At 39.8% G+C, this 21,737-nt stretch overlaps 2 protein-coding genes across 4 annotated transcripts in view; both read left to right on the top strand.

Moving 5' to 3' along the window:
* eng (endoglin) overlaps window positions 1-3,780 on the top strand; it is a 62,668-nt gene extending 58,888 nt beyond the window's left edge. Inside the window, exon 14 of one of the 3 annotated variants that reach the window (XM_079606520.1) lies at window positions 720-3,780. In XM_079606520.1, the coding sequence (XP_079462646.1) occupies window positions 720-856 (137 nt within the window). In that variant the 3' untranslated portion in view covers window positions 857-3,780. The remainder of the gene's footprint in view (window positions 1-719) is intronic. The other 2 variants (XM_079606519.1, XM_079606521.1) reach the window with 2 other exon arrangements.
* Window positions 3,781-12,378: 8,598 nt separating this feature from the next.
* On the top strand, window positions 12,379-20,348 carry LOC306996048 (uncharacterized protein). Its single transcript, XM_079608135.1, has 18 exons — window positions 12,379-12,429; window positions 13,335-13,410; window positions 13,511-13,640; window positions 13,943-14,011; window positions 14,536-14,928; window positions 15,067-15,168; window positions 15,249-15,481; window positions 15,800-15,978; window positions 16,245-16,338; window positions 16,813-16,939; window positions 17,050-17,261; window positions 17,485-17,602; window positions 17,695-17,786; window positions 17,978-18,095; window positions 18,851-18,955; window positions 19,063-19,248; window positions 19,328-19,507; window positions 19,759-20,348. Exons 2-18 carry the CDS (start codon window positions 13,339-13,341, stop codon window positions 20,007-20,009), a joined length of 2,661 nt encoding a protein of 886 aa, XP_079464261.1. The 5' UTR covers window positions 12,379-12,429; window positions 13,335-13,338; the 3' UTR covers window positions 20,010-20,348.
* The last annotated feature ends 1,389 nt before the right edge of the window (window positions 20,349-21,737 follow it).

Below are 21,737 nucleotides of genomic sequence, written 5' to 3'. Positions count from 1 at the left end.
CATTGTTTCCGGATTAAATTATTACATTGTTTAAACTAATACATTTAGGATGAATTTAAGGGCCCACACACTTTTGGGGCCAGAGATCGATTTTATTAATGCGATGGGTGCGGTAGGGGCTCATATTATATATATATATATATATATATATATATATATATATATATGTTTTTTTTATATAGCGCCTTTCTTAAGACTCAAGGTCGCTTTACAATAAATTACAAAAACACATAACATAGAAACATGACATAGAAACTGTGAAGGTACATATAGAATCATATATATGCGACTTGTTTATATATGGGTCAAAATTATCCATTTTTCTTTTATGCCAAAAATCATGAGGATATTAAGATCATGTTCCATGAAGATATTTAGTAAATGTCCTACCGTAAATATATAAAACATGTATTTTTGTGAGTGAATGCAGCACAATCGTGAACATAAATGCACAACTTTAAAGGAGATTTTCTCAATGTTTACATTTTTATGCTCCTCAGATTCCAGATTTACAATAGTTGTGTCTCGACCAAATATTGTCCTATCCTAACAAACCACACATCAATGGAGAGATTATTTATCCAGCTCTCATATGATGTATATATATATCATATATATATCAACCTCATATTGTTTCATAGGGCCTAAAATGGCTAGCGGTGCCGCTGTGACCTGTACACCGCCCAGCACTAATTGAATATTCCCTGTGTTTTGTCCAGTGCTTTCTCTATCCGGATGCCCATGTGGTTTGAGCAAACGCCAGCCGGTGCCCACCCACCCGTCTCCATCCGAGGACAGCAGTGCCAACGCCAGCATCGGCAGCACCCAGAGCACACCCACCAGCAGCATGGCATAACGTCATAACCATACCATCATAACCATAACCATAACGTCCCTCTGCCTCCCACCGTCCCGAGCGAGAGAGAGAGAGAGAGCCAGAGAAGCGTTCCCTGTTCCTCACACACACTCGCTCAGCCGGCTACGGGAAGTCAGCGGGGACGGAGAATAAAAAAAGAAAGCACTTGGCTCGCAGAGACAGGAAAAACAACGCATAACCCCCAGGAACTAACAGGAAATTCGTGGCATTCCTGCGCCGGTGCCTCTCTGATGGAGGCGACATGAGATTTCACTGACAAACAGCGCATGACGCATCGGCTTTCTTTCAGACGCGGCTAAACGTGGCTCAAAGACGCCTCACATCCCATAACACTCATGATGTGATGAAACATTCAAACCAATCAAAACAGCGATAATAAAATGAAGCATTTTTATTTTTTGAGTTCGTACTGCTCTCTCACATGCATGGGACACATTGGAAAATAGCTACCTCGAGTCTCTAAGAGTCTCTATGGATGTAGATTTGTTAAATATCTGCTTAATATATGAATCTCATGAAATAATTTGCATATTTAACCCCCAAATCAATACAAAGCCAAAGATTATTATACAGGTGAAACTCGAAAAATGAGAATATGGTGCAAAAGTTCATTTATTTCAGTAATTCAACTTAAAATGTGAAACTAATATATTATATAGACTCATTACATGCAAAGTGAGATATTTCAAGCCTTTATTTGTTATAATTGTGATGATTATGGCTTACAGCTTATGAAAACCCCCAAATTCAATCCAATGGATCCTATGGAAGCTTGTTTCCGCCACAGAGTGAGAAATACAAAAGGTAATGGTGACTTTTTATCTCAGAATTGCGTAATAAAGACTTTTGCTGGTTACACTGACTTTTGCAAAGACTCGCAATTGCTGGTTATTAAGTTAGAATTATGAGATATAAACTCGCAACGAGCTTATGAAAACCCCAAATTCAAAATGAGAATATTGTGAAAAGGTTTTCATAAGCTGTAAGCCATAATCATCACAATTATAACAAATAAAGGCTTTATATCTCACTTTGCATGTAATGAGTCTATATAATATATTAGTTTCACCTTTTAGGTTGAATTCCTGAAATAAATGAACTTTTGCATGATATTCTCATTTTTTTGAGTTTCACCCGTAAGACTTTTTTTTGCATTGCAATGACATTTTAAATGTTTTCTTTATTTGGATCATAGTAGTATTTGTTGCATTGCTAAATTGAAAATTGTACATTTAAATATAAATATTATGGCTATAATAAATTAATAATCCTTCATTTTCTTTATGCTAAATGTTTTTTTTTTTACTCTTTTGGTTATGGGGTGAAATATGACCCGAGATGTTTTCATGAGATTCGTATGTGTGTGTTTTCCCCTCTCAAACCAACACTTACCAGAGATAAAATGGTTTGTTCATTAAATTTTGTAACTTTGTCACGAAAATGTGGTTATTAGCAATAGTAATTAAGCAACTTCAAATCAGTTTTTTGTATAACTCTTTATTTTGAGGTGACGTAGATACACGTTACTGCATGTACTTACTATTTTAATAACAGTAAATTATGCATAATTACAAGTAACCAAACCATAACCGTAACTTTATAGTAAGTACATGGTTAATTATTTGAGCAAGTACAATGTAACTACGTTACCTTAAAAAATATATATGTGTGGCTATTATATGTACAGTATATGCATTATGCTGTAGATCCAGTATATAGTAAATTCATAACTTCAGCAGTTGGCCTGAAGTTTTCATATTTTAGTTTTTATATTTGAAGAAGTGAAAATGAGCCCAACAAAACCAGAAACTCATGTAATGTAGCTTATTTTACAACAGTATACTGTATACTATGCATTTCATGTGAATTTATTCATGTATTAGTATTAATTTTATTTTATTTGTGAGTGTGAGTGTGTGTGTGAGTGTGAGTGTGTGTGTGAGTGTGAGTGTGAGTGTGTGTGTGTGTGTGTGTGTGTGTGTGTGTGTGTGTGTGTGTGTGTGTGTGTGTGTGTGTGTGTGTGTGTGTGTTATTCCAAGCCTGCATGACTTTCTTCCATCGGTGGAGCACAAAAGGAGACGTTTAGCACAATGTTCACGCTGCTCTTTTGCAGACAAAAAGCATAAAAGTATTCATGCACCACATCCCACGTCTTCTGAAATCATCTGATAGTTTTCTATTGAGGAACAACATTTGAATCATGTTCAGTGTGTGGTGTGTGTGACTGGTGTGTGTATGAAGCGCACAGCTGTGAACTGTTCCTTTAACATCAGCTGGATGTGAAAAGCAGGAAAATGCCACTTGAGCATTTGGTGCAATATCTGTGGTATTCATTTATGTTCATATAATTATGTGTGTCTGTATGTAAACTGTTTTATTGTTATATCAACTTTTATAAATAACATTTGTATTGCATGTTTCTGTTTTCTCTGGAGCGTTACCATTTAAAGCATTTCCCGAACGGTCATTATCTGGTCATATTTGCCCATTTTGAAGAATTATTTTAATCCAATTTGACATACTTTAAATTAAATCATGAAAACAATGCCTCCTAATGTCATTACAGTTTATTTATTGCTTCTCCGCTGATGTTCTGGGAATGTGTTGTTCTGAGAATTGCAGAACTGCCAAAAGAAGCGGAAGCAGAAGTTTTGTCCAACTTATAACTCATCACGTGTCTGGAGCCGCACGGGTATATCTGTGGCAATAGCAACTATACATCGTATGGGTCAAAATTATCCATTTTTCTTTTATGCCAAAAATCATGAGGATATTAAGATCATGTTCCATGAAGATATTTAGTAAAGGGTTAGTTTTTAGTAAATAAATATAGTAAATAATAAGTAATTTAGTAAATTTCCTACCGTAACACTCTTAGAAGAAAAGGTTCTATAGGCGCTTCGTATTTGGAACCCCTAAAAGGTTCTACACTCTTAGAAAAAAAGGGTTCATTCTATATAGAACCATAGGGTTCTTTACTCAACTCCAAAGAACCTTTTATGCTAAAAAGGTATAATGACAAGAAAGAACCCTTTAAATATGAAGCGCCTATAGAACCTTTTCTTCTAAGAGTGTAAATATATAAAACATGTATTTTTGTGAGTGAATGCAGCACAATCGTGAACATAAATGCACAACTTTAAAGGAGATTTTCTCAATGTTTCGATTTTTTTGCTCCTCAGATTCCAGATTTTCAATAGTTGTGTCTCGACCAAATATTGTCCTATCCTAACAAACCACACATCAATGGAGAGATTATTTATTCAGCTTTATATGATGTATACATCTCAATTTCGAAATATTTACCCATGTGACTGGTTTTGTGGTTCAGGGTCACATATATGGTGGTCCCCACATATACCTTAAAACACTGTATGTGGCAAATATATTGAACAATAAGATGTGTTCTAGCTCACGCACACCTGGTGCAACTAATGAAGCCCTTGATGAGTGAGACGGAGCCGGTTCTGCAGATTTGTGCTGTAGTTCAGAGGATTGAATCATTTTGCAGAAGTAATTAAAAGTTTCATTTTCAAGATCTCTCTCTCTCTCTCTCTCTCTCTCTCTCTCTCTCACACACACACACACACACACACACACACACACACACACACACACACACACACACACACACACACACACACACACACACACACACACACACACACACACACACAAACGCTGTGAAAAGCACCAACGTTTTTTAAAAACATTTTATAAGATCAAGATGGACACAAAACCATGAATAATGATCTGAAGAGTTTCTCCACACTGTTGTGAACACGTCTAGTTTATTCATAAACCCCTTTACACTACAAGTAGACCGAAGGGATGTACAGTAAAAAATAATAATACAATACAAATAATAATAGGCCTACTGTAAAACATAAAAAGAAGACAAATTTAAATAATAACAGAAAAAAAAGAAAAGATAACAGAAAACAACATTGAAGAAAAAAATTAAATAAACAAAGTACATCTGCCAAAATTTCTTAGACTTAAGACTGAACAGCCATAGAGAACAAATGTGTTTTCAATCGAGATTCCAAAAAGTAAATTGATGGTACACATTTTTCCATAGCAACAGAAAAAGAAAATCCATAGTTTTCAAGCAAGTTTTTGTAATTGTGAGAAGTAAACAATTAAGTGATCTTTAAGGTCTTCATGAATTGATATGAATTAAATACATAATATATTCTGGAGGCGGAGCATGGGCAGCTTTGTAGAGCAACACCTTATATTGAATCCCATATTTACTGTACACTGGGGAATAATATTATTATATGCTCCCTTTATATGCATTCTGGACCAATTGTAGTTTTGAAATAAGAGATTAATTTACTCCCAAATAAATTGCGTTACAATGATCCAAGCCGGTGGAAATAAACGCGTGAATCACTGTCTCCAGATCAGAAGCAGACAAACAACGCTATCTCACGACCAATTCGTACGAATTTGTACGAGTGATTAAAAGGTGGCTAATTCGTACGAATTAGTACGACCTCACTCGTACAAATTTGTACGATTTGTCTAAACCCACGTGATGGGTAGGTTTAGGGGCGGGGTCAGGGGTAGGTCATTCGTATGAATTCATACGATTTTGGCAAATCGTAAAATATGTACGTACGATTTAGCAAAAAACGTACAAATTCGTACGAGTGAGGTCGTATGAATTGGTACGAATTAGCCACCTCGTAAAATTCGTACGAATTGCCGTGAGATCGGGTAAACATATTTAATTTTCCTCAACTGAGAAAAAAAAGCAACTTTTTACCACACACGTAATCTGAGCAGCAGATGTGTCGAAAACTACACGCAGATTCATTATCTGGAGCCGCACATTCTTGCCCACGGACACAGAACATCTGGTAAGTCACTCTCAACCTGTAAACCTGTAAAATTGGCAAAACTCAAAACAATTAAGGCAATCAACTTTTTTAAGTTAAAAGACATTCGAAGTGTAAGTAAGCAGAACTGGCAGATTTTTATTTTGTACTCATACATTTGAATTGTTCTTAACTTGAAATGTTTGAGTTCATTAATTTAACATTTAACTTTAACATGTAATCTCAATAAGAATACTTTTATTAGTATAAACTAACATGTTAGCAATAGTGTGTTATACAGAAGCACTTTCTGTATGAGAGCAACAATATAAAGCTTTTATTTGCTCTCAAATCAATCTCACTCCCAACGTCTCAGCGCTCCATATCTCTCAACATATTTGTGATTGTTTTCATGTTTTTCCAGTTCTCGCCCACATTCTTTTACTAAAAGTGAGGTTGTGATAAATTTAGATAGTAAATATGAATGATTACATATAAATTAATGAACATTTTTCTTATTATGCTCTGCACTAAACCATTTATTTGGCTAAATATTGCTTTTTGTAGACTAAAACTATATCTTTGATCTTCAAATTGATGTAAATGATTAATTAATTCATGATCATAACTATCCTAAAACCAACATTAGCAGAAATTCTTCTAAATTAGCATAACAAAACATTAATCACTACTAAATCTCCAACTTAACATTAATATTGCACAAAAAATATTATATTACACTTAATTTTAGCATTTCTCTCCCTTTCGAGTGCCATCGGCAAAGCATGCTGGGAAATAGGCATCCCAGCCGTTCCAGTGAAACTTAAGTTCGTCTAAATTAAAATAAATAATTTAATAAAACTCAAAACAATGAAACCTTTCAGTTTACTTAAAATATATCAGTTCTGTGAACTTGAAAGAAAAAGAAAGTGCTAAATACTCATAAAAGTTCATTTGACTGAACTAATTAGTTTATTTGAAGTTTGTCCTACTCAAACCAATGAGTTATTTTAAGTGTTAGGGTTTACAGATTTGGCCCAAGAATGATACCGCACATGAACACATTATCACACACGATCCTCTATCAAGCGGATGATGGGAATGAACACATCAGAAGTGTTGTCATTATCAGTGTGAGATTCTTCCCAAACTTGACAGAAGGAAGTTAAAACACACGAGAGAGTGACACGAATGCCTTTTCCCACCGAGATAAAGATGACAGACACGTTTCCTCGGACTCCTCATGACGGTGTTTTCTGTCATGTCCCGTAGGCTGATAGCTAACTCTGTATATTGATGCTCCTCAACACAGTCGACTATCCTTAAAGGGTTAGTTGACCCAGAACTGTAAACTCCGTCAGTAATGACTCTCCTCATGTTGTTCCCCGTCAGACTCTCCTTCATCTTCAGGACACAAATGAAGATATTAGTGATTAAATCTGAGCGCTGTCTCACTCCTCCATAGGCTTCTATTGTAATTGAAACTTGCCGGCCCAGAAAGTTAGTAAAGACCAGAGCCGGACAGTAAAGGAGTACATTTACTTGAGTACTTAAGTAGAATTTTGAGGGATCTGTACTTTACTCGAGTATCATTTTTGGGGAGTACTCATGACTTTACTCAAGTACATTTGAGAGGCAAATATTGTACTCTTTACTCCACTACATTTCTATCCATAACTGTGAGTACCCGTTACTTCTTCTAAAAAAAATAAAAAATAAAAAAAATATTGGAAACCCTCAATTTGTTGTTTCCCTCTCAAACGTGACTGGATTGTGCAGGCGCCACTGATTGGGACAGCCTATCAGCAATCAGCTTTCAGAGGTGTGTCAGCACATTGCTATATTGCCTTCTCTGCTGGTTTAGGTTTATTTTTTGATTGATGAAAAAACAGGGAAACTCACATGTACACACAATTGTTAGCTGAATTTTCTTTTCTGATATTACACATTAATGTAAGCTGAGCATTTTCTTTGATGTTCTTGAGTATGCGGTGTGTTTAACACGGTCAGGTTCAAATGTGGGTGCAAAACATCCATTAAAACTCTAGCAGAGGTTTGTCCGAGCGTTGCCATTGTGCTATTGCCTTGTATTGCCTTTATTTAATGTTAATTATTCGTGCTATTGCCTTGTGGGCAAGTGTTAAATAAAGCAACATGGTAAAAAGATGCAAATGACTTGATTTTACTTTCAATTCCTTTTACATTCTCCAAGGTATTAACATTAAAAATTTTTATAACTCCATGTAGGACGTTTCTGTACATAAATGTAAGCACTGTGGCAGTAGTAATGCAATATTTAGAAAATGTACTCTTGTACTCTTGATACTCAAGTACTTCAGTACTTTTACTTAAAGGAGAACTCCGGCGCAAAATGAACCTTTGGTCTGATTACACATTGTTACCAAGTCAACCGTTATCTGAGATTTGTTTTCATGATTATCGAATGTAAATAGTTTTATCTCTAAAAACAGTTTAGCCTATAACGCTAGTATAACGCTAGTATATTGGGCATTGAGTAATGACAAATAAAATTGCTTGTTAATACCACTAACAAGGCTCAAAATAGCCCCACACTAACACGGTAGCATAATGAGGGTCCCTACCTTGTTTAAATTAATTTATGATGTGGTAATGATGTTTATAATTTTGTGCTGTTTTTGTCTTGACATTGTTGTGTGTGTTTTTTTTTTTTTTTGTGGACCCCAGGAAGACTAGCTTGTTTACTTTGGTGACAGCTAATGGGGATCCTTTTTACAATTAACAATAAACAATAAACCTTCAAACCGAAGCATTGAGAACTTTGACAGTGTCCAGACAGTTTAATAAGAAGATATTTTATACATACAGTCAACTTCGCAGGCAGAAGCCATCTTTGAAAAACAGTCTCTATCAGTCGATCTAGGAACGCCGATCCAAGTGCGCTGGACCATATGAGATTCTACACAGTTCAGCGCACTTGGATCGGCGTTCCTAGATCGACTGATAGAGACTGTTTTTCAAAGATGGCTTCTGCCTGTATACGTGAAGTTGACTGTATGTATACAATATATTCTTATTAAACTGTCTGGACACTGACAAAGTTCTCAATGCTTCGGTTTGAAGGTAGGGACCCTCATTATGCTACCGTGTTAGTTACCGTGCAAGCAAATGCCATGGGTCAGCTAAATTTGCATAGCGTAAAGAAAGTGCGCCGGCAACATGCAGATATGTTTTCGCTTTCGGAGCCAAGTTTATTTCTTCACTCCTCAAGCCATTCTGAGTTAATCTCTACTTCCTCTTCGAGACGAGCTTCCCTCCAGGTGTTGGTGTGACAGCGAGTTCCAGCGAGTGCACATTCCCTGCGATCTGAGCAGTGATCTGCCAGTGTGTGTGTGTTCTCTCCCTGGTCGCTTTAACATCTGCGGGGATTTCCTTCTCTCTAAAAGAGCAGCGTGTAGCACGTCTTTTTAAAGATGCATTGCCCGTGCCCTTCTGGTTGTGGTCGACTGTTATCTGACTTAGATGGGCACAATCGCTGCTTTGCGTGTTTGGGCTTAGAGCACGCCAGAGCAACGCTTGTGGATGACTCATGTTTTCATTGCGGAAACATCCGGGGGCCACATCCCCCTCTCAAGTGTTGCAACCCGCGAGCCGACCGAATGATGCCCTTGACCAGTCCCGGCCAGAGGTCGCGGGCGGGCCGAGGGTGTCGTTTGGCGCTCCTGAGGAAGATGCTATGTCGGTCACAGCATCACAAGGTGGGCAGGAGTCCTCGGGAGATGAAGGTGCGGCTGTGCTGCCGCCTCCGGGCGCGCCAGCATTGCCCGATCCAGATCCCGAGCTGACAGCCATGCTTTCCCGGGCGGCCGCGGACATGGGGTACCTATGGTTGAACGCTCTGTTGCGATGCAACTGTGTCCACTGAGTGCTTCCTCCCGTGGTGACCCTAAGCACCCCTCCAAGGCCTGTAGGTTTTCGTCTACTCTGTTGGCGAAGACCTATAGAGCTGCGCCCCTCCCGCACGGCCCCAGCAGCAGCCTTCACCCGGGCCGCGTCGTGGAGGAAGCCGCAGGAAGGCGGCACAGCCCTCTCCAGGCCCGCGCCCCGCTAAACGCCAGGCCAAGCGGTGCTCCTGAGACGGGCTGCTCAGAGATGGCGACCAGTTCTTTTCAGGAGATGGTAGCAGGACCACTCCTTCCCCCGGTGGAGGGCCGGGGGAGAATCTTTTGTTCTCCACTCCCCGCTGCTCACCCACGGGTTCTTAGGGTGTAATGTGGTCAAAGAAAGAACTGATATCCCCATCTCTGAGCCCCCAGAAGGGTATGACAGTGCACGCCGCCCACGGGCCCCGCCGCTCTCATCCCCCTCTGTCGCCAGACCCTTGCCAGAGCACGCCCCCGCAGCCTGCCAGAGCAGCGTTCCGGCCGCTATGCCACCCGCGTCCGGGCCGGTCATTCCGCTTCACTGCACCCCCTGGGGGACATCTGTCGTTCGCATGACCCCGCTGGCACAGTCCTTGGGAGCCTGGTTAGAGCTTCGGATGAAAAGAGACGAAGGATGCGATCGAGACTGTCCCTCCAGCCGCAATGAGGTCCGGCTTCTACAGCCCCTACTTCATTGTCCCCAAGAAAACCGACGGGTTACGGCCAATCCTGGACAAGCGCGTCTTGAACCGTTCCCTTCACAGGCTTCCGTTCAAGATGCTCACGGCCAAGCGCATTTTCGAATCCTGTGCAGCCACAGGATTGGTTTGCAGCGATCGACCTGAAGGACGCAGACCGTTCTTGCGGTTTGCTTTCGAGGGGCAGGCATACCAGTACGCGGATCTCCCATTCGGGCTGGCCCTCTCTCCTCGCGTGTTCACGAAGGTCATCGAGGCAGCCCTTGTGCCGCTACAGCAACACAGGGTTCGCATCCTGAATTATCTCGACGACTGGCTAATCCTAGCTCACTCTCGGGACCAGGTTTGCGAACACAGGGACCTAGTCCTCCGGCACCTAGCCTGTCTGGGCCTTCGGGTCAACTGGGAGAAGAGAAAACTTTGCCCCGTGCAGAGGATCTCTTTTCTCGGTATGGAAATCGACTCGGTCGCCATGTGCGCGCAGCTTACAAGCGAGCGCGCACAGTCACTGCTGACTTGCCTGAGACAATTCGAGGGCAAGTGTGCGGTTCCACTGAAACTTTTTCTGAGGCTCCTGGGGCATATGGCATCTGCAGCCGTGGCAACGCAGCTCGGATTGCTTCATATGAGACCGCTTCAGCACTGGCTTCGCGATCGAGTCCCGAGGTGGGCATGGCACCAGGGCACATTCCGAGTACCAGTTACTCCGACCTGCCGTCAGACCTTAACCCCGTGGACGGACCTCAGCTTTCTACGGGCCGGAGTACCTTTAGAACGAGTTTCCAGGCATGTTTTTGTCTCAACGGATGCCTCCTCCACGGGTTGGGCCGCCATGTGCAATGGGCATGCTGCCGCGGGTTCTTGGACAGGACCCCACCGCTTATGGCATGTCAATTGCCTCGAGTTGCTGGCAGTACGTCTCGCTCTGCACCGCTTCCATGCGCTGCTCAAGAACCAGCATGTTCTATAATCTCCGAGTGGAGCCAGTGTCCTCCCGTGTACTCGCTTTCAACCAGCCGGTACTAGGACCCGTTCAGGTGTCTTCGCTTGCTCGCCATTCCACTCCACGGACTGGATACGTGCGATATTCCTCAGGTGAGCCTGATAAGCCCTGAGTTCCTCCAGCGCTGTTGACGTCAACGCCAGAGTTATGCCTCTGGCAGCTTTCGTGTTGGCTAGGTGCCGCCATGTGCATGGTTCCCCCTCTGGGCGACCCCCACGTGCGTATTACCACTGTAAGCCTCTCTCGAGCATGTGTCTTTCCCTTGGCAAGCCAGTCTGCCACCCCTGGGGTTGAAATATTCCACCCTGCGGGCTGGACACCCCCGCGTTCTCCGTATGCACCCCCCTCTGGGTCATATGCGTATTCTTAAGTCCCTCCCCTTGGGCAGGCACTGATTGCATATTTCCACTGAGATATGCTTCCCAGTGTACAGAATAGTGTTATCAACTAAATCGTCACGGAGACTCAAGATAGAACGGCGTCTTTTCAGTTTCGGGTCGACTAGTAGCCTAGTTGTATAATTTCTTCCGATACTGGCCTCTGTAACCGGGAGACGTGGCCTCTGTAACCGGGAGGCGTGGCCTCTGTAACCAGGAGGCTCGGTACTTGAACTCGGCACTTGAACTGTTCCTTTAAGTAACTTTACAACTACCTTATTCTACTAACCTGAACCAGTCTACTATACTCTAATGAGAGTTAGTTTACACGTGTGCAAAGTTAAAGGAGAATGTCTAAAGTGGACCATCAAAATAAACCACATGTCCACTGATTATATTAAAATAGACATTTCAACATTTTAACATTAAAACTATGAAAATCCATCATAAAAATAACTATTGCATGATTAAAACTTTGATTATATAAACAAAATAATGAAATAAACTATTTAAATCAACCCGTTCTCATCAATCTGCGTATAAATAACACGACTTTACACTTTCAAATTGCGTGCAATGCATACGCCAAAGTCCAATTTTGCGTGCATATGATACGCCAATCTTTCCCATTAACTTCGGTGGAGAGCAGATGCGTCTAAATAACACGCATCACCTTCTACGGAAATGACGTCACCAGCGAGGCTCAGTTCGCCCAGTTCACCTGATGCGCGTTCATCTTCAAACAGGTAAGGAAGGGCAATAGTCTTTTTTTGTAATCAGATCACGGTGTTAACTATATTATTTTAATTATTACAGTGTTTCTGCAGCACGTTTCATGTGTCAAAATGGCAGCGAATGCGTTTAAATTAGTTAGTGAACACAACAGTGGGCCACTCTGCTTCTACTGTAACGTTAAACAGACCTGTTGCAGTTTGAAATTAATAAAACAGTTTTCAATCATGTTGTGACATGGGTCTTCAGCTTTTAGACATGGCTGATGACAGCACTACAAATCAACAGACTAAATGAGTGTTTGCTAACGTTTTTAGCTAAAGTGGCATGGTTAGCCTAACGTTAAGCCTACGGGACCCCCCAGGGGTCAATAATGTGGACTAATCAGTGCGTATGGAATAATTCAGGCACGCGCAGACATTACTAGTTGCTCGCAGATGCATGATACTGTAGGGTTGGATTAGACACCTATCCCCAAGATATTTGATTGCTTTTATTGCTCTAGCCTATTCATTTGTAAATGGCATTGGATAAAAGCATCTGCTAAATGATTAAATGTAAAGGAAAATTAAGCACGATTTAGACTAGACCCCTTGTCTCCAACTGAAAAATAGTAACCGCTTACAAAAAAAATATTAATCTGTAGTTGATAATAATAGATAAGTTAATATGATAGGTGACATAATCGTAGCCTTTGTAAAATAAACAATTGAATACAGAAATCTCATGATCTCAATGAAAATCTGCATTCTCCTGCAAATAGTCAGACACCACTATTCTCTACTGGAAAATTACAAAATTTAACCTTTACCCTCATATCACTGATGTGGTCCAAACTTTCCATTCAATTATAATAGTCAGCAAGTTTGAGTTGCAGGCAGATCTCGGATCTAACTGACACCTTTGTTTGTTGTTTAAGTACAATGTCAAGAGGAAATAAGAACAAACTAGAAGCTGTTCTTCAGCTCGGGGATGCATTTGTTGAAGAGATACAGGCAAGTTTCATTCTTGTTATAAACAAATGTGTAATTAATTAACTCCAGTTAGTTAATGCCTATGTTTCACCCATCTACTTTTCATTACATGTGCATACAGAAACATAACACAGAGTTACAAACTCAGAAGGCTGAAGTCACAGGACAATCTAAAGTGACCTGGTGGAAGAGGGACCGTGATGGGCAGCGTGTGACCACCAGCAAACGGAGGAAAAAGGGTTCATCTGCTGGTTAGTGTACATCTTATCAAATTTATGTCAAATACTTTAAATGGAGAGTGATGATGTGTGATTTTAGAGTAGGTGCTGGTTTGATAATGGTGTTGTTACTCAATATTCTGTATGCTTGCACATTCATAATGTAAATTACATTATAATGCCAAATACATTTAGGTTTGATAGTTTCCATGTTGCAAGTTTGCCAAAGGTTTCAGCTTTTATTTTTGTAAATCTTTTTTTTTTGTACAAGAGTTTGAAAGAATTGTACTCTAATAAGAATTCTAATGTGGTTTGTTATTTTTACTTCCAAACAGTTGGTACCGGTACTTCTCCATGTGCTTGTTCCACCATCACAACTTCATGTACTAGCTACCAAGATCCTGGTAAGTAGAAAACTACTTTAAAAACACTTTTCATAATAAGGTATGCTTCAAATGAAAACAAGGAGTTACGTAAAAAGGAAGCCTCATTATACCTGCACTTTTGCTTTGTTAAGTAACTACTCATGTTAAGTAACTAGCAATGATGTTCCTATTCTAAATGCTTTTTCCACAGTCCCCTAACATGCCTCATATTAAAGTTATCACAATTTGGTGCACCAAGCCCTGTCAACATGACAGAAACAGGAACACTTTAGACAATAGCATCACTGTTTTTCAGCCAAATCACATGGTGGTTGTTTAGTTTCACAATTAAGTGGGCAACACTACTGACAACCTGCACAGAATCTTAAGGGTCATGGATTTGATTGCCCATTTCCAACTATCCTTTCACCCTCTGCCTTCCCTGCTATCACTGGACTGTCCCTGTATTAAAAGCAATGGAAATGCCTCAAAAGAAGTCAGTGGTAGTGGAATTGCAATGTTGGATTTCTAGTATGTTTTTATTTTTCTCTTTCTCTCTGAAGATTTTAATATGCAGAGGCTTGAGGACCTTCTACGGGATTCAGAGAGCATCGATGAGCAAGATTTTGCTCAGCAGCCATCTGTGTCCAGTTGGGGTCAAAGACAGAAAGGGGTCCAACAATGTTGGAAACAGGCGAGGCCACAAAACATCCATAACTTGTTGTCAGCTGAGAACATTGTCCAGATAAAGTGCAACCACTGTCACGTGACAGAAGCCATCATCCGTTGTAGAGACTGTTTGCCCTCAGAGTGGTTTTGTGCAGAGTGTGATCAATTGGTGCATAAACGCCACACTCTGCACAGTAGGCAGACCACCATTTATGGGTTTTATAAATACATTCCCCCAACAGAGTTTGTGAAACTCCATGATGATAAGTACATCATCTGTGAACAAGGTTGGTGTCTCTTTTTCAGATGATTTGCATTTTTTCATCAACACACAACATTATTAAATTTTTCATTATGTTTTCCAAGTACTTGCTAACAATCCAAACATTCTTTAATGTCATCCTGATTGTCCTTTGCTCTTGCAGATTGTTTGCTGCCAACAGCCTTTCTTCAAAATATATGCCCTTGTGACACTGGTGATGTTGCAATCTCTGTTGGTAGATCCATCATACTGGTTTGCATAAATGGTAGGATTGGGTAAAAATATTGTTTATCTAACATATTACTTTAGTTCCTTGTTAGTTATTTGTCTTTCATGTGCTCCCAGGCCGTTATAATCTTCACGTTCCGGTGCTAACATGCAAACATTGCAATAAGCAATGGGCTCCAGAAGTCAGTGACTTTGTAAGGAGTGGTTACTGGCCCGCTACCATGCAAGCGCAGACACTTTTCCACCAAGATCTGTTCCATTCCTTTGAAGCTATGAAGACAACAGCTCCAGCAATGTCAGTGAAAGCCTTCACAGCAATGTTGGACCAGAGAACAAAGCGGTTTGGAAGAGTGAGTAAAAATTTGAAGCTGAAAAACAAATGCATTCGTTATTATTATAAGTAGCTGTAAGGCTGGACAGCATGGCAAAAAGGGTGTTCGAGTCCAAACAGGGCGCAACTTCAAATATACCCACATATGAAGTCAAGGTCCACAAGTGGCTGTAATATTTCAGGTTACTGAAATTAACTGAACTGAACTGAAGACCATATTAGACAGCATTGCCAATTGCATCCTTTCTTGGGTTTGACAAGGTAAATTGACAAAACATAAATGGGGTGACCTTGTAGTTCATTGTCATTTAAAGCTGTTCTATAAATTGTTTTTCAGACTGGCAAAGTGAATGCAGATGCTTTTCAGAGGAGCTTTCTGCAATATGTGTACTGTAACTCTGAAGAGGACCAACTTCTGGAAAAGGAGCCATTTGTCTGTCCAGCCTGTAGTCCTGAAATGGTGGCTGTTTCAGTGGATGGCAACAGAAAACTCTACAGGTTCCAGAAAGCAAACCAGTGAGTTTTGTGTACACATTAAAAACAGCCAATGTAGTTAATGTATGTACTTGCTATTAACATTATCATAACAATTTAGTTCTAATTTTGTTATTTAAAATTAAGCTGTTGATACTGTAGCTGTTGAATATAATATCCATGTTAGACTTTGTAACCTTGTTTTTTTGTTTTTTTAAGTGTCATATAAATACAATTATTATAATTTATTATTATTATTATGTAAAACTTCTTACTACAGTGGTTATCCAGAATACATTTTGTTGTAGGATTGAAGAGCCAGGGTTCTTTGATGGAGTGTTTTTATCCCAAGACTCTGAGGTGTCCAGTTTTGTTGAGGAAGTCCGGGGGGCTGTCAAGAGTGTAAGTTTTCAATCAGGCTGAGCAGTGGGTATCTCTGGCTTATTTTATAACTAATTGTAAGTAAAGTTGGAAACAATGTAGCCTTATTAGGTGTTCGGAAGAGGGAATCTTTGATCAGGTGTTGAGATGGCAATGGCAGGTTGCTGAGGTTAGCGATGCAATCGGACTTTCACAAAGAGTGAAGTGGCAGAGCTGGATGAAAAAAATACAACTATATTCTAATCCAGAGGGCACAGTATTTCTATAGTATTGGTTGCCGCACATACAGTATGTCTGACACAATTTCTGACAAAGTTAGACTATTGCAATTATCCTCCTGCATGCTAAATGGCAAATCATTTCAATTGGTTTGTTATACTCCAGGGAGTTGCAGATGGAAGATGGGTCAGGCAATCAAAGACAAAATCTAATCGGACTGTAATTGTTGGTGTGTTTGAGCGTGCAGCCCTGCTATTTAACTTTTTACTTTGGTAGACGGCAGGAAGAGCGATGTGTGGGGAATCCCACTGGACAGCAGCAAGAGAGACATCCAAGAAGGCCAACAAGTTGGATGAAGAAGGTGTAGAAATTGCTGTGTGCAGGCATGGATTCCTCCTCAAAGGTTGGTATTGGTCTTGATAAATTGCAATGAAAAATATTTGTAGATGAAACATCTGAAGCCTATTCTTCAGTGTGCAATGTGCTCTCTACTTATTTCTTTTTTCCCAAAAGGTCTGAATATGTATAGAGGAGAAATATTTGCATATCCAATGTTTCTCCAAAAAGAGTTCCAGGATGCTGCATTCTTGGCCATGGATGTGACCTGCCGTTATGTGCCATACCTGGAGAAGGTGTCGGAGGCCCTGACTCATCTTCAACCTCTTCAGAAAATGAGACATTGCTTGTCCGTGATGCATGCCAAAGCCCACAATACAAAATGCGAGGTGATGCTTTTAACTACTTTTACATTTCAGAGTGATGTAGCCAACAATTAACGTAAAGTACCACAATGAATGATGTTGTGACCCAAACAACAACCCAGGAGTGTGTTTTGAGTTGTACATGAGCTCCTATGTGGTGTCCTCTACAGCTGGTGACCTTGGGATATGCATCAATATTGATCACCCTGTTATCCACCCTGTTTAACAAGTCCACTGCTTTCTGTAGATTCTGTGGAATGCAAGGAACCAGGAAGGTGCCGGAACCACTCTTGGTGAAGAAGTAGAGCAAGTCAATAGTTTTCTCTCCAGATGTGCCCTCACCACAAAGTATATGTCCAAGTCAGGTTTGTAAGCTTATTTGCCCCCTGCTCCCCTGCAAATGTACACATTAACATTTTACAATTTATTGTGATTTTTCTATTGTTCTTCTTTACAGTAAGAACTGATATGCTTACTGTCCATGCTATTGGGTGGAATCAACGTAAAGAGAATGGCCTCCACATTGCCTTGTCTTCCAGATTTAAAAAGGTATGTTCGTGAGATTACTTTTTCAATAGAAAAAGGATGGACTATTTTAAACTGTTAAATTTTAACTTAAATTCCACCCAAAATGCATCACTTCATCTATGTATATGTAGTCGAATGTCATTATAATAAATCAGGCAGGAACATATACTTTTTGGTATTTTATTAAATGACAGTGTGTTGCTGTTTTGCAGACAGTAGAAAACACCTTAGATGCAACAGAGAGCCTGAAGAAGATGCAGGACCAGTTGCATTGCAGTGATGACATGCTAAAGCAGTGGGTTGTTGATGTCAAGCAGTGGGCCAGTAGCGGTAAGGGCAATGTTGTTTTATACATAAACACTGTTGGAGTAATTTGGTTGTAATGCATGTAGCTTAATGTTAAATTATGGTGTGGGGATGGGCACTATTTGCAAGTCATAGGTCTTCAATTAGTATTTTGATTTAAAGAAAGTAATTGCATTTTTGCAATGCAAACCGAATGATTGGTGCATGTTCATGCAAATCAGACCAAAATGGAACAATTATTTGAGGTAGGAAATGACAGACCAAGCACAATGTGCCAGTAAGGCTCCATGTTTGCAGCATTCATGCATGCTCCGCTTGTAATTCTGATATTTTCAAAAGGTATTTGTTGGTTCTCATTCTTGGTGCAAGTATCTCAGCTTCTCATTGGAAACAGAAACTAGATCTGTAGAAAACTATGAACCTAAGGATTTCATTTTTTTTTCTTAATCGCAAGAGTACCACGTGTTACTTCTGTAAATTCAGTGGATATAGTTTTTTTTTTTCATCTTTGAAAGTTTGGCCTATTGGTGAAAAGTGATGATAATAAAGATATCACACAGATTAGATGCCTATTCCTTTTGGCCTATGTTGCTTGGTACCTAATTGTGGCTGAAACATGCAGTCAGTGTCCAGTACGGTATAAGAAAACCATACGAGATGGATATTTCTGTCCAAATTAAACATTGTCCTAAAGTGTGTCTGTTGCTGCTGTACTATGTGCAATTAAGAAAACTTAAGTGTGTTTGAAACATTTCTCTTTCTTCTTAACTTTAATTTAGGAAATTCAGCTGCCAGTTCTGTTGATGCTCGTGGTTTGCAGATCTCCATAGAAGCACTCTTTGTGAGCATTTGTCAGAAGAAGCACTACCTTTATAGACAGAATGGTATGTATTAGTAAATGCAAGTGATGCAGATGGAAGTTATATTGTTTCTGTTCATTAAATGCCATGATAGCTCTTTTGTAATAACATTGTTTTTGCTCTTATTACAGATCGCAACAAAAGGCGTCAGAAGATTACTCAGAAGATTGCCCAAGAAAAGAAGCGCTTGCTAGATGAGATCCAGAAATACAACCAACAACCTGATGGTGATCCTGTGGACACACACTCAGTTGTGCAGAAACTCTCCAACAAAGCTGCAGAGAGCATGATATGGCCTTGGCAGGAACAGAACACAGGTGTTGTATTAATATTTAACTTTGTTTATTTAAAATGTATCATCATCAAATTAGTTTATTAATGTTTTCATTCCTTCAGACGGTATAGACATTCTCACCAAGAAGAAGCTTTTTGACCAACTAATGTTGGTCTCACGACTGACAGAAGAAAAACAGATCCTTGTGAAGGAGATGATGCAGCACTGTCAGTACCTTAAGGACTCCGTTGCAAAGGTCCAGACACTGATAGCCACCATTTCAGATTGCATAAAAACAGGAAGTAAGTGTAAATCAAACTATATGGCTTTATGCACTTTAAAATGCATAGGTCAAACTATTTTCAAGTGAAAAGCAATCATGCTAGTATTGGCTCAAGAACTAAGGATACATGGCCTTCAAAGATTATTTTATCCAATTATTATTTTCCAATTTGACTTTGTATTTAACATTTATTCTAACATAAATAAGCTCTCTCTGATAAAATGTTTAGTGTGACGGTAATTCCATTACTCTTCATGTGTGGACTTATAGGTTATCCCAATGGATTCACAGAGGAGGCATCCAAGGGTCTCATCAGTCTACTTAAGAGAAGACTGCATAACCTCAGACTCAAGCAGCAGACTGTAGCGTGCACATACAGAGGCATTCTCGAACCAACTCCTAGGCTGGTGGAAGAAGATGAAGGGGAAATGGAGGAAATGGACTGGCAATGTGACCTCAGCTCTGAGGATGATGATGATGAGGAAGATAATGATGCTGAGGTGGAGACTCAAGTCACTTGACTTGGGACTCAAGTCACAGTTGTAATCCCTTTTGCTTTGACTTGTACTTTGATGACTTGAAAAGGTTTCTAAAGCCTTGACAAAAGATCCTGTTTTTGTAAGTGAGTTAGATTGAAAGTGACAGTGACTCCTCAGTTGTTTGTTCCTGCAGTTATCTGTATTTTGCTACATATGCTCTCAGATTATACTTATGTATATATCTTTTTTTTATGTTACTGGAATTGTAATAACCATGGTTATGTTTGCAACTGATAATGTTTGTAAATATTTGATGATACCTGTGTATATACAGTATGTGTATGGAAACAGAAATACAAATTTGATTATTTTTTTTATCAGACTATTGAGTTGACTTTGGCTCATCACACATGAACCCTTATAAAAAGAGAGAACTGGGAGCTTTCAGATTCAACCTGAACTACCAACATTTTGGAACATTAGAGGTCACAGTCACACCAGGTCACATATTAAGATAGATGTATGAAACTTACATACTGTACACTGATAGTTACTGGCAGTGTAATATACTTCAATACTGACTATGTTAAACCATTGTAGTTATTGTCAAAATATATATCAACCATATAGTTAACCACATGTTATATAGATGATCGGTTAGCAGATTTGGGTCAGATTGCTTTGAATACAAGCAACATGACTATTAATAATCAGTTATGCAATTTACCTTTTAGCAACAACCCAACTTGGAATATAATTTTAAGAAGCTCAGTGATCTGAGGGCATGCAAAGTAAATGTTATGACCATATCCATCTGATTATCAACTCATCCCATGGTAGGAACAAGCCACATATCAGATGTGGAGACTGTTCATAACAGTGTCATCTTCAGAGATACATGTAGGAAACTTTATAAACCGGGATATTGAGGTTACTACATTATATAATCCAGACCATGTAGGAAGTGGTTTGGAGGAGCTAAAGCATGCCAGAGGGGGCATGTAAAATCCCAAAATATGCCCCTGTGTCAATGGTACCTTCTCACCCATGCCATGGGCACTGATGTACAAATATCCTAACGTTTTTGGAAATGGGGTTTGCAGTTTCTCACAGTGACAGGTGTTGGAAGGAGGAAAATGAAAATAGAAAACTATTTGCCCTTTTTTGTAGAGATCAAAAAATCTTTAAACATAAATAAATACAGAGTATGCAACAGGGCCAACAGTATGTGTAATGCACTCTTGTTTTTAAATGGCAATAATAATGTTACAAGTACAAGAGGAGACGACTACCCATCATAGACCATGGTCTTTTAGTATTTTTATTTTTTTACCATTATATCAGCATTAGCATAAATAGATATGCATATAAGCCGTGTGTGTGTGTACTTGTACAACTATCTTTGTGAGGACCAGTTTGAGTTTTAGACCATCGGAGGTGAGGACCAAGAGAGTAAAGTGAGGACATTTTGACCAGTCCTCACTTTCTGAGAGCCTGTAAAGGTCAGTTTGAGGGTCAAGAGCTGGTTTTATGGATCAGGTTATGAGGATTTGGGCAGGTTTAGGGTCAGGGTTCAAGTCAGGCACTCAGTTGTGATGGGTAGGGTTAGGGTAAGGACCTAGAGATTGCATTGTGTCAATGAATGTCCTCACAAAGATAGATACACACTAACGTGTGTGTGTGTGTATGTGTGTGCGTGTGCAAATCTGTTTACACAGTCAGAAACAAACAAAAACTTTATTTTATATATTGAGCCTGCGTGCTCCCTGA

The sequence above is a fragment of the Phoxinus phoxinus genome, assembly GCF_949152265.1.
Source record: "Phoxinus phoxinus genome assembly, chromosome: 3".
Taxonomy (NCBI): Eukaryota; Metazoa; Chordata; class Actinopteri; order Cypriniformes; family Leuciscidae; genus Phoxinus; species Phoxinus phoxinus.
This window is presented reverse-complemented; position numbering and strand designations above follow the sequence as displayed.

Bases quoted from the DNA above. Each gene is read 5' to 3' on its own strand.
- LOC306996048 (XM_079608135.1), top strand. From the start codon at position 13,339: ATGTCAAGAGGAAATAAGAACAAACTAGAAGCTGTTCTTCAGCTCGGG. The intron at 15,482-15,799 runs GTGAGTAAAAAT...ATTGTTTTTCAG, and splicing joins GAACAAAGCGGTTTGGAAGA to ACTGGCAAAGTGAATGCAGA. The intron at 17,603-17,694 runs GTTTGTAAGCTT...TCTTCTTTACAG, and splicing joins AAAGTATATGTCCAAGTCAG to TAAGAACTGATATGCTTACT.